The sequence below is a fragment of the Nyctereutes procyonoides genome, unplaced genomic scaffold, assembly GCF_905146905.1.
Source record: "Nyctereutes procyonoides isolate TBG_1078 unplaced genomic scaffold, NYPRO_anot_genome, whole genome shotgun sequence".
In the NCBI taxonomy this organism is placed as follows: domain Eukaryota; kingdom Metazoa; phylum Chordata; class Mammalia; order Carnivora; family Canidae; genus Nyctereutes; species Nyctereutes procyonoides.
This window is the reverse complement of record NW_026575044.1, coordinates 14,807,121-14,820,158: the sequence shown is the minus strand read 5'-3', so window position 1 is coordinate 14,820,158 and position 13,038 is coordinate 14,807,121. Positions and strand designations below refer to the sequence as shown.

Genomic DNA, 13,038 nt, shown 5'->3' with positions numbered 1-13,038 from the left:
TGGCACTCGAGAGAAAAAGCCAGACCAAAGACACAGACGTGAAGACCACAAGGAGACAGAAAGAACATGCCAACACGCATGAATGTGGAAGAACCCACATGCTCCAAGTCTCCTGTGGAACACAGACATGTGGGTAGAGCAGGGCAAGGGGAACTTGTGCAGAGCCACTGAGCTGGGAGCAGGAGATGGGAGTCAAGGACAGCACCAGTCGGACAATTACACAGGACAACAGCAGGAAAGCAGCCACTGGATTGCCAAGGGGGAAATAATTTGAGATCTTGGCAGGGATATATCCACGCTTTCAGAGGTTAAAGAGTTAACTTACCGTTAAAAACAGATTAAACACATCCATTTGCCTTTGTTCCCTCTTAAAACCCCATGAAAACAGAAGGGAATTGTTTTAAGGTAAAAGCCTATAAGGAAAGAGAATGAAAGAAAAGGTAAAAGCAGTAAAATTTTCAAAACTAAAAATCAGATGGATGAGTGGAAACACACAGGGGAATGAAGAAAGCCAAACATCACATGGGGAGAAGTTAAGGTCCAATATGACAATGTCGGAGACTGGCCACAGGGTGAGAGAGCAGAAACCTCTGGAGGTGGCGGTACAGCTAGAAGTGGAAATAGGAAAAGATGAGGACAGGCAGAAGCCGTTGAAGAGACACTGAGGCCCCAATCCCACCCTGTCGGCTGTAGTGGGGGAGGAGCTGGCCTGAGGCTGCTAGGCGCCCTGTGTGATGGGTCACAGGAGACAAGCCCAGCCTTCGTCCTCTCCTGCTTCCCACCTCCCCCTGCCATTTGCCATCAAAGAATAATCAACAGATATAAAAGAGTTATTGGAAATTAAATATATAACTGGAGGGGTCCCTGGGGGGCTCAGTCAGTGAAGCATCTGCCTTCAGCTCAGGTCATGATCTCAGGGTCCTGGGAGCGAGTGCCAAATCAGGCTCCCTGCTCAGCGGGGAGTCTGCCTCTCCCTCTCCCTCTGCTGTGCTCTATGCCAAATAAATAAATAAATAAATAAACAAACAAACAAATAAATAAAATCTTTTTAAGAAATCTATGTATCTATCTCTGGAGAAATGAAGAGCTAACTCAGCAGAAAGGCAGAAGAAGCTAAAGTAACAGACGAGAAGGTAGAACAAAAGATCAAGTGTTGGGAAAAGAGAAAACCACTGGGAGGCCTGGAGGTACCAACCGGGAGAGCACATGGGGATGGGGGGTGCCGCCCAGGGCAGAGCATGGGGGGGGGGGGGGTACCACCCAGGAGAGATGCCCAGTCTCTGCAAAATCAATGACACTGGATCCATGCTGAGGCATCCACAGTACCATAAAATCCCAAAACATTGGAGAAAAGGAAAAATCCTATATGCTGCTGGCACCACGGGAAGCACAGGCGTCACACAGGTTCAAGAGGCAAAACGGCATCAAATCTCTAAAGCGATAGCACAGCAACTAGAAGAAACTGGAACAAGGACCTTAAAGCTTTCTAACACAAATGATTTCCAACCTTCCAATCCAGGCCCACTGAAAGTGGAAAGTAGAAAAAGGGTATATTTTTAAACTTTTTAAAAAACTTTTTGTTTTAAATAAAGAGATTCCTAAGTTGCAAAAATAAGACAGAAAGGTCTTCCCCTCCTGTGGTATGACCTTGTGTCACATAGTGACAATGGTCACACACACACGCAAACCAGCTTGCAGCATCTGGTGGAATCCACGCACTGTGAATACTGTGACTATGGCCAGTTTCAATCTAAATGCCTGTTTCTCAAGCCCTCTTCCCCAGAATGCCATGAGGATGTGCTCCACTAAAATAAGGAGGTAAAAGCAAGAAAGGTGCGGGTTCGGGGACTAGGAGGATTCACACACTTAAGAGGCAAAACTAGCCCCCCAAGATTACAGGGGAGAAAATCCCCAAGAAGCTGTTCATGCAGAGAGCCACGAAAGTAACATGTTTAGAGGGAGTAGCATCAGAAGAGTTGGGGCAAGGCATCCTCAGGATGTTGAAAATGACAGAATATCGACATTGTTTGCCGACCAGAGACTCCATATACAGTGGTAAACTCCAGTGTTGAACAGGGACACACCTCATAAGACCAAGCCCCACCCACTCCCCCAAATGCAATTATCAACTCCACAAAACAGCATATGGGCAGAAAAGGCAAAGAAATCATGCTAGGCCACAGAGCTCAGCTGTGAGGGCAAAGACAAGCATGTCTCATGCTTACAGTGCAAGCCCTGAACCCGATCTCTCCAAAACCATGACCCCGTGGGAGAATCAGGGGACAGAAGACACCTGTGATGATGGGAAAGCCTCTGTCACCGTGTTACGCTTTAATAAATGAGGCTTCAGGGATGCCTGGGTGGCTCAGCAGTTTGGGAAGTTGCCTTTGGCTCAAGTCGTGATCCCGGGATCTGGTATTGAGTCTTGCATCGGGCTCCTGGAAGGAGCCTGCTTCTCCCTCTGCCTGTGTCTCTACCTCTCTCTCTCTCTCTGTGTGTGTGTGTCTTTCATGAATAAATAAATAAATCTTTATAATAATAATAATAATAATAAATGAGGCTTCGATCCAAAGCACCAAGGGGGGCAATAACAAGCAAGCCTCCCAGATACAGCCAGAGACACGCCACTCCTCAAAAACCTAGTGGGAAACAGGGAGGAAAGTATTTTCATAATAAACCTCATGGAACTATCTGACTCTTTAAATCACTTATACTCTTTACCTTTTATAAAGTATATACGTTTTCTTTTGACAGACATACCTACAGGAAACAAGTAAAGAAAAAGATACAGGGATGCCTGGGTGGCTCAGTGGTTGAGTATCTGCCTTTGACTCAGGGCGTGATTCCAGAGTTCCAGGATCAAGTCCCACATCGGGCTCCCTGCATGGAGCCTGCTTCTCCTCCCTCTGCCCATGTCTCTGCCTCTCTCTGTGTGTCTCTCATGAATAAACTCTTTAACAAAAAAAAAAAAAGAGGACACAGCGGATTATTGTCTACTCTTCCAGAAGGCCAGCAGAAAAGAGAATGGTTGGCTCGAGAGAAAAATCCCACTTTCAGAGCTGGGATAATTCTGGGGCACCTCAGAGGCTTGGTGGGCTAAGTGTCTGCCTTCGGCTCAGGTCCGAAGCCTTCTGCTTCTCCCTGCCCCTGCCCCCCATACATGTTCTCTAGCTCTCTCTCAAATACATAAATAAATAATTTTTAAAAAAGAGTTGGAATAATTTTATTTTTAGGAGAAATACCTGTAGCAAACCAAGAAGATGATACTATAGAAGAAAACAAGGGTCAATGTCCCTGAAAAGGCCATAGGGGGCCTAATCTAGCTAGGGTGGGAGGAGCTGGGGCCCCTCTGCTGAGGTTGAGACCAATGAGGCCAAACATGCAGGAAGCACTTACTTTGATGATGTTGTCAGGTGCTCTGTTCATGTTGAGGTTCTTGATCCTCACTGTCAGTTGGTGGGCAGTCTTGCAGGTTAGGAGATACTTGCTGATCAGCAGCTTAGGAAACTTGGTCCCTTCAAAGTGCTTTAGCCCTAAAGCCAACAAACTGAGAAAGGGGTCATGACCTAAATCTCACCTCATTCTATTCTACAGAACATTCTCTCTCCAGAGGAGCACACTGTGTACAGCCGACCCACTCTTGCACACCTCATTCCTGTGCAAGCCAATGGCTGCCCAGCAGAGAACTGCAGGTGTGAATTGAGAGCTAGAAAGCACAACAACAAAGACACCACCAGGCGTTCCCAGTCAAGTGGGAAGAGGAAAACTGGGTTTGAATCACTAATAAATGTCAGATCATGATGTGCTTCACACTAACGATACAAACAAAATTCAAATATGGAATGAAAAAAAAAAAACAAATATGGAATGAGTAATGTGCACTGTGTGAGACGTATTAAATCAGGACCGACACCACCTCCCAACATAACCGTGCAAGTGTGGTTACCTACACAACTGCTGATGGCTGGGGACCAACACACATCAAGAACCATAAAAATGTTCACAACCTTTACCAAATAATCTCATGCTTGAGAATTTACCCAAAGGGATAAACTCAAAAGACTTTCCTGCTCTATGCACAAAGATGCTTGTTGAAGCCCTACTAACAGCAGCAAAAAAAGAGAGGAGAAAAAATGAAACAGGCAGATAAAAGGGCTGCCCTATGGCTGCGGAACATCACCTGAGAAGACAAAACACAGAAACAACAGGAAGGATCAAGTTCCAGCAGAAGCACAGAAAAACAATTTCAAGGTGTTAAGTCAAAAAAATAAAAAATATATATTTATATGAATAATCATTGGAGGCACTGGATTGGCTCAGTGGGTAGAGCGTATGACTCTTGATTGCAGGGTCATGAGTTCGAGCCACATGTTGGACACAGAGAAGAGGAAAGGAAAGAGGAAAGGAAAGAGGAAAGGAAAAAGGAAAAAAGAATAAGGAAAAAGGAAAAAGGAAAGGAAGGAAAAGAAAGGAAGGAAAAAAAAGAAAAGAAAGAAAAGAAAAGAAAAGAAAAGAAAAGAAAAGAAAAGAAAAGAAAAAAGAAAGAAAGAAAGAAAGAAAGAAAGAAAGAAAGAAAGAAAGAAAGAAAGAAAGAAAGAAGAAAGAAAGAAAGAAAGAAAGAAAGAAAAGGAAGGGAAAGGGGATCCCTGGGTGGCTCAGCTGTTTAGCACCTGCCTTTGACCCAGGGCATGGTCCTGGAGTCCTGGGATTAAGTCCTACATCAGGCTCCCTTCATGGAGCCTGCTTCTCCCTCTGCCTGTGTCTCTGCCTCTCTCTCTCTCTCTCTCTCTGTCTCTCATGAATAAATAAATAAAATCTTTTTAAAATAAAAGGAAAGAAAGAAGTCATTATCATGGGTAGTTAAGATTATGGATAAAAATTATTTTCCTGGGGATCCCTGGGTGGCTCAGCGATTTAGCGCCTGCCATTGGCTCAGGTCCTGATCCTGGAGTCCCGGGGTCGAGTCCCACATTGGGCTCCCTGTAGGGAGCCTGCTTCTCCCTCTGCCTGTGTCTCTGCCTCTCTGTCTGTGTCTCTCATGAATAAATAAATAATATCTAAAAAAAATTTTTTTTTAATTATTTTCCTTTCAAAAATTTTGTCTAACAGTACCATGAGATTGGTTTCTACAACAAATAAAAGCAAAAAAACAAGTTAAATTGTTTCAAAAAAAATACACATTGTTCTGCCAAAACAGCACCATCTGGCACTACTGGAGCAGACACACACCACGGAGCTGTGCCCAACAATATGTCTTTGCTTCTGGTCATGTGTGCATGTCAGGTGACACGTGCCTTGTTTCCCCTAAGTGCCTCAAGAAAAAGAACTAAGTCTTTTCCTCAGGGCACTTGGTGCCTTTGCTCCCCCACAGTAAACCCTTACTTGTCCTCAGCCTTGGTGAAGAAAATCTTATCCTGGGGGTTCTTCGCCTTCAGAGAACACACTGGAAGTAGCTCTGGATACATGAAAACCTTGCTGGTGGCCAGGATCCAAGCCACTTGCTTTGGCAAACAGGGAAATTCATCTGCTGTGAAGAAAACTTTCTGTGGTAAATGAAATTCTAGAACAAAAGAGAGCTTCTGAGTGCACATCTGCATTTAGGTAGAGCTGCCCCTACCTGGAGGTGTCCCCCAGCCCCTTCTCCGAGAAGATCCTAGTATCTTCCTCAGCCCAGCACATGGGTATGTACAAGGAGGTCCATTCGGCGCTGCTGAACACACCGGCCCTGGCACTCCCTCTGGCCTCGGTGGAGTGCCCAGCACCTCAGCGGTGCGCACTCCTGCCTCCTGCCAACAATTCCGTCCCTCAGACTGTTAACTCTCACCCCCCTTCAGTCCTTCAAAGGGAACCTTCAACAATGCTTGTTTTCTTCTAGGATAAGATGTCAACTTCCTTCATCTCCCTCACAAATCTGGGATCCCCTATTTTATTTATTTGATTCTAACTTAACTTTCATGAAGTCCTCCCCAGATTCCTCCTGGAGTTGGGAACAAAAACCGTAAAAGGAACAAGACAACTCAGTCTCGCTCATTTCTGCCTTGCTGCCTACGCCTCTCAATTCCAGGCACGTCTGCCTTTCCAGACATGGAAAGCTCGACTATATCAACAGTTCTTCCATAAATGGTATTTTTATATCTCCAGAAAAAAAACACAGGACACTGTGTCATTTATTACCATGGCATGATGTTAAGTTTTCATTACCATCACGAACTAAGAAAGTTGTTTGAGATCAGTTTCTATGACATAAGGCACTTAAACTCAACTATATTCAATTTAATGGTTAGAATCAGGGATTTAAAAAAGAAATCCAAAGACAAACGCACATCCAGTGCAAACCACAACTCCTCTGCTAAACCAGGAAACTAATCAGAAGCAATTATTCAGTTTAAGGGAACAGCAAATGTTTTCTCAAAAAGTACTAAAAAAATGCAAGGTAGGAACCAAACCTGCACAAGTCTTTAAAACACTGAACATGGCAAATGTACAACATCTCTAATTTGTGCCTAGTTCCCAAATCAACATTTCATTCAAAGTGGAGACCCAACTGCAACCATTAAGGGAAATAAAAGTATCTTAATGAGGCAGAGTAAAACCCTAAGCATGGGCCAACTTAAAACCACTTGACTTTTACCTTCAGCAGACCCCTTGGACCTCTCTCCTGGCACTTCCCACCCTCACATCTAGCTCTCTGCCCCCGCAGCGCCCTGTCTGGCGGCCAAGCCCTGATGGACGCTGAAACACTACCACGTCCTCAGAAGGAAGGCATGGGGTAAGACCCCCACCTCTCCATGCAAGGAAAAAGCAGAAGCAGGCGTGTGTCCCCTACCTGTCTTCTTGACGGTTTTACGAGGACTCCAGTCAATGACGCTGATGTGCGTGTTGAAGTCTTCGATGAGCTGCATCGCCCCCAGCAGGTTGCAAGGCTGGAACAAGGTCTGAAAGCCGGGGCTGGACTGATGGTGGAGCGCCACAGAGCTCTGAGCGAAGGTACCCAGCTCCTTCTGGGGAGACAGAGCACAAAGGGGACCTCAGCCCCAGACACTAAATACCAGCAGCCCCCACTTGCCTCTGAGGGAGAATCTGTCCTTCCTGCTAGAGGACAGAAACAGGTAACAATCATCAGAAAGTCCTTCATGGGCAGCCCGGGTGGCTTAGTGGTTTAGCGCCTGCCTTCGGTCCAGGGTATGGTCCTGGAGACCCGGGATCAAGTCCCATGTCAGGCTCCCTGCATGGAGCCTGCTTCTCCCTCTGCCTGTGTCTCTGCCTCTCTCTCTGTGTCTCTCATGAATAAACAAATGAAAGGTCTTTGAGGAAAAAAAAAAGTCCCTCGTAATTAACATTATTCCATTAAGACTACTGTCTTGTTAACTACTCAGATATTCAAGGATTGTGTTTATGATACACTCATCTGCTCTTGCTTTATTCCTCAGCTTTTCAGATGGATGGTCTAGCTCCCCAGCTAGAATTAAGGTTCTGGAAAGTGAGAATTAAAATTTCTTGTCTTTTGGTTTCTTTGAATAACACTAGAAAATTTCAAAATTGAAAGCCCTTCCTCCAAAATACTTAAAAACTTCATAACCAAAATTAATTTTATACGTAAAATACTAACAGCCTACTGAATGGATAATGAATTCAATAAAAAGAACAGAAGTATCAAAAACCTAAGAAATCAGGGTAGACGTAGAGGAGGAAGAGGAGGGGTGCCTAGGGGGATCAGTTGGTGAAGCATCTGCCTTTGGCTCACGTCATAAATTCAGGGTCCTGGGATGGAGCCCTGTATCGGCTCCCTGCTCAGTGGGGAGTCTGCTTCTCTCTCTCTTGCTCTGCCTCTCCTCCCTGCTTGTGTGCTCTAATAAATAAAATCTTAAAAAAAAAAAAAAAAAGATGAGGAAGAGGACCAATAAGAAACTGGATACACTTTTTGGTCTTGTACGGGGTCAGAGGCTGTTCTCTCAGCAAATGTAGGAAGCCATAGGAATAGCTGCCAGAATACACAGTAGAGAAATGTGGATGGTGCTGGGTGACCATCTAGGTAAAGTGACCCCCCCCCCCAAGCTAATAGATACCGAAGTTTATAGAGTGAATGATACTTGGAAGCTTACAAGAAATATCCTGGTGGTACTGGCCTCTGAATTGAGGTTAGGGTTGGAGGAGGCAAGAAGGTGAATTTGCGTCAACAGCTGAACATGCTGGGGAGGGAAAGAAAATAACACGGTGACAGGTTACGACGTTGTCATTTCCCAGAAGACCTTACCAAGATGTCTGCAACGTTACCACACACTTTGCTTTCCAGAGAGACTATGAGATTGGCACTATATCTGGGTGTGAATTTCTCAGATCTGTTCCCCTTAAGCAAAATGACAGAATTAGAGGAAGTTCAACATCAAACCAGAGGGACTGAATTTAGAACTCCAGCAAGTGAGGCCGTTACGTTCAGAACACATCACAGAGGACTTTGCAATCTGTAACTTTGGAATATGAGGGTCATACATGCATTTGCATTCCTGCCTGAACCATAAGGATACCAACGTGATGCCCTTTCAAGGTCCTAAGTGATGTGAAGATCTCATGGTCCTATGACTTCAGTGGGCATCAAGATGCCTGTTTCTGATGTTTAGAGAACTGCTAGCTTCTGGTGTCCATGTCAGGCTCAGGCCCAACCAGCCCCGATGTTGCCAGGAGGAGACTCACCTGTTGCATCTGCTGCTGGAGGCGTCCCCTCTGTGCTGGGTCTAGAGTCAGCGTCTGATGGCCTTTCTCACTCTGGGGCTTCACCTTCTCGACCTCCTGCTGTTGTCTGCCCGAAGACTTCTTCATCTTCAGTTGCTCGAGCTGTTCCTTCACTGTGCGGTGTTGCTCATTCAGCAAGTTGGCCAGCGGTTCCTCAAACCTATCCCAGGAGGGAAAGGAGTGTATGTGAGCATTTCCCTAGGCTTACAACACACTCAGCTCCTCCTAACAGTGGGCTGAGAGTCTGAATATTTCCACCTTCTATGAACCCCCCACATCCCATTTTTGTCAAATTAAACAAAACTCTAGGGGCAGAGAAATGTCTGGATAACAACAAAGCAGTCAAAGAGCCAACAAGGAGAACTCACCATCCTGGAGTCCTACTGACACCCACATTAACCTGGGACATGTTCCCAACAGTCACACAGAATCTTCTCTATGTCCAGCATTTGTCCCCTAATGGACCCATGACCCCAACCTCAAGTCCAGCTTTTGCCCTCCTGCCACTCCAATCCACTTAGGCTGCCCTGCCTTCCTGTCCTAAAAACTCAAAGACCTGGTGTGAAGCAGGAATAGGATACACTAGACCACAGGATAGCTGGGAAGGACAGTGAGAAACTGGTTCAAGTGTTACCCCATTCCCACTATGAATACATAATCTTGTAACCCTCGCATGCCTCCTCTCACTTCTCTAACCCACCTGCCCACCCTTGTGTCCAGAGAGAGCCCAGCCAGGGCTGAAGTAAGCATCTACATACCCAGCTCGCAGGCTAGTTCTGGGATAGAGTGGGACACTCAGGGGCTCAGCATGAGCTGATGGCTTATGCAATCAGGATGGGGCCACCTCAAGTAGGTACGACCAGCAGGATAACCTATTTCATGAAATCCTCTATACTGTAACAATAGTTAAATGATAACCTTTCTACAGCCTCCAGAGATAAAGATTCTATGTCCTTTTACAGTATTTACTGCGAGTGTGGGCAACCACATGATAAAAACCTAAAGACACGGACAGTCCTCTGAATAAGATTTACTGAGAACGGAAAACTCTTCATTATCTGTGTTCCTAGTAGAGCAACACAGGAACAGAAACACAGACAAAGCAGAAGTAGCTTGCCCCTGGTTTTATGAAGTTTTATTTACTTGGTTGATAAGAGGGACATAGATGGCTCACTTTCCCCCATGATATCTTATTTAGTAAGAAACTAAACCAGGTTTGCATTTCCAGCTACATGGGAAGCAGCAGCAGCCCAAGCAGATCAAGTGGGCAAGCGCCAGAGGCAGCTGATGCTAAACCAGGACTTTACGTAGTACTATAAATCCTAAATTCAAAAACTTCATTGACAGAGTTGATTAGTGGAACCAAAGTATGTTTATAGATCAAAGTAGGTGGGTCAAATAAAGATTCAGAAATCTTGAAAGTGTTTCCCCCCAAAAAAGTAAATACATGAGGTGACAGAGTATTAACTAACTCAATGGCGGGACCCTTTCACAATGTATACTTGCATCAAGTCACCAGAGAGCACACATTGATACCTCACAACTTTGTCAATTATATCTCAAAAAAGCTTAAACAAAATAGAAAAAAGGTGAGGTTGAATCCTGAAATTCTATCGTTGTTACATTATGGTATTTATTATAATGAAATATGAACGATATTCCCAGCTTTTACGCAATGTTTGGAATACCTCATCTTTTCTACTTAATTGCATGTTCCTGGAAGGCCAGACTTTCAGGTGGCTCCCAAGCTCTCCAGTTCAGTCAGGCTGTGAAAATACAGGACTAATGGAGGCTGTGGGTCTCTCAGCTTTGCTCTGCTCCACCCACAGCACCAAGCACACCCTAACTACTAGCTAGCCCATCACCTGACCATGTGTGCTGCTATGCAGAATAGATAACAGTTCATTAAATTATACACACTTACCACACAAATAAGGAAAGAATTAAAGACCCCTCTTTCTGGGTGGAGCAACAAGTGCCAACTTTGTGAGAAGAGGGCGGTATTTCTATTTCAGACTACAGGGCATTACTGCAGATGTTTCATGGTCTGCTCAATTATTGCTAAGGGGGCCAATAAACTTTTGTTAACATTGACTAGATGGTTAATGGCCAACAAAGAGAACAAAAGGGACATACAGGTTATTATGATAGGGGCTGTTTCTGTGGCTGGCCACAGAGTCCTCATGCCTCTCCAGCACCACTCACCTGGAGAAGCTGCTATGGATGCCAGCTACTGTTTTCTCTCCCTTCCCAAACAGACGCAGCCTGGTCTGTCGCTGCACTGCCCCACAACGAGGAGACTTATTCACAGGAGACCTATCAGCCCCACAGGGCTACGTATCCCTCCATCAGTAACAGCAAGTAGTCAGTGATGGGCCACTGTGAACAGAAGTGTCTGGACACACACTTTTATCCCATTCTGCACCTCAACGTCTTTTAACAATTTTTTTTTTATTTTTTTAGTTATTTATGATAGTCAGAGAGAGAGAGAGAGAGAGAGAGAGAGAGAGAGGGGCAGAGACATAGGCAGAGGGAGAAGCAGGCTCCATGCACCGGGAGCCCGACGTGGGATTCGATCCTGGGTCTCCAGGATCGCGCCCTGGGCCAAAGGCAGGCGCTAAACTGCTGCATCACCCAGGGATCCCCTCAACGTCTTTGTCTAGCCTACCGTAGGGCTTGAGGGGTGTTGAAGCTAGGCCGGGGCTCAGCCACACGCTCCTCCTCCTCTGGGCCGTCATCTTCCACGTTGGAGAGTCCCATCTCATCTTGGAACTGAGGGCACAAGGGAAGGAAGGTGTTCCTGGGGAAGGAGCGTGTGGAAGTGACCCCACAGGGAGAAGGGAAAGCAAAGACTTCAGTCTACAGGCCGCTAGTACTGCTGGCGCACAGAAAGAGCTCCCTGACGACCTTTCTCACTTCGGGGTGCCTGCAGTCCTGCATATGGCTGACGATTATCCCAGGAACAAAGTCTCTCAATCAGCCACTTGCAATGGTAAAGACAGAGCACAGATAAGGATCAGAAATATTTTTCAAGAGACAAGTTTATGAGAAAGATAACTATATGTGCCCAGAATAATCCAAAAACTAATTTGCAATCTTTATGGATACATGGAATGATGGTTGGGGAGGCAATCCAAAGTTTGAAAGGAAAATTTTACTAAGAATAACCTACAAATGGACAAAGTATATTAATGAGCAAAATTCTCCTCCCACGACATTCACTCCCGAGGGGACTGAAAGGTAAAGTGGCATGGCCAAACCAGCCTTGTGGAGGGAAGGGCATGGGACCCAAGGACAGAGCATGCTGGAGAATCCACCACCACCATCCCAAGCTCCCACTCCAGCAACCTTACTCACAGTTTCAAACAGCTCTTCCATCAGTTCATTCACCTCCTTCTCTGAAAAGAAGTGAAACAGTGTTGTTGGCACAGGTTAGTCTCATGTTCCAATAGGAGGGAATTCCAAAGAGACACTGTGTCTTGCTTTCAGCAAGACATTTGACAAAACTCCCATATCTGTCATTTGTTTGTTCAAACACATTTACTGACTCCCAGCTGTGCTTCAAGCCCTGTTCTAGATGCTAGGGAGCACATGACAGAAATAAGTCTCACAGAGCCTCTGGGTGGCTCAGTCAAGCATCAGACTCTTAATTTCAGCTCAGGTCATGATCTCAGGGTTGTGAGACCGAGCCCCCGCATTATACTCCACAATGGCATGGAGTCTACTTGAGATTCTCTTTCCCTCTCCCTTTGGCCCTCTGCCTTCTTCCCTTCAGCAGAATCCCCACCATCCCCATCTCTACGGGGGGGGGGGGGGGGGGAAACAGTCTCACTCTCAAGAAGCTAAAGTTCCAATGGGAAGACATGTGGAAATGTGAGCAATTTCACAATAAGGGAAATTCACAGTTTGCTGACCTAGTCTACTGAACGGAACCACGAGAAAAGTCTCCAGGACCCTGTCTTTGGACTCGAACCGTAAAGCAATTCCATCAATGACCCAGAAGACTAAAAAAACACACTTACCAAGTCTGTAAATCATATAAAGTTGAAAGGGATTGCTAGACCAACTGATGACATTCAAAATTCCATGTTTTCTTAAAATTAATTGGGTGAAACTTAATGGGACAAATTTAAAGTCTTACCCTTAGGATTCTTAAAAATCCATTTCTTAAGTGCACAAAAATGTAAAATGGCTCCAAAAAATCTGAACAAGATCTGAATATTCCGGGCAGCCCAGGTGGCTCAGCAGTTTGGCACTGCCTTCAGCCCAGGGCGTGATCCTGGAGAACCAGGATCGAGTCCCACATCA

General features: G+C 45.4%; 1 protein-coding gene across 7 annotated transcripts in view; it reads right to left on the bottom strand.

Moving 5' to 3' along the window:
• The window catches only part of LOC129508796 (GON-4-like protein), a 73,445-nt gene that overhangs the window by 12,594 nt on the left and 47,813 nt on the right, over positions 1–13,038 (bottom strand). For 4 of the 7 annotated variants that reach the window (XM_055323901.1, XM_055323904.1, XM_055323906.1 and 1 more), the window contains 7 exons: positions 12,088–12,128; positions 11,399–11,502; positions 8,692–8,890; positions 8,103–8,189; positions 6,827–7,001; positions 5,383–5,527; positions 3,397–3,547 (listed from right to left, as the gene is read on the bottom strand). In XM_055323901.1, the coding sequence (XP_055179876.1) occupies positions 3,397–3,547; positions 5,383–5,527; positions 6,827–7,001; positions 8,103–8,189; positions 8,692–8,890; positions 11,399–11,502; positions 12,088–12,128 (902 nt within the window). Of the gene's footprint in view, positions 1–3,396; positions 3,548–5,382; positions 5,528–6,826; positions 7,002–8,102; positions 8,190–8,691; positions 8,891–10,935; positions 11,314–11,398; positions 11,503–12,087; positions 12,129–13,038 lie in introns of those variants that run through there. The other 3 variants (XM_055323902.1, XM_055323905.1, XM_055323907.1) reach the window with 3 other exon arrangements.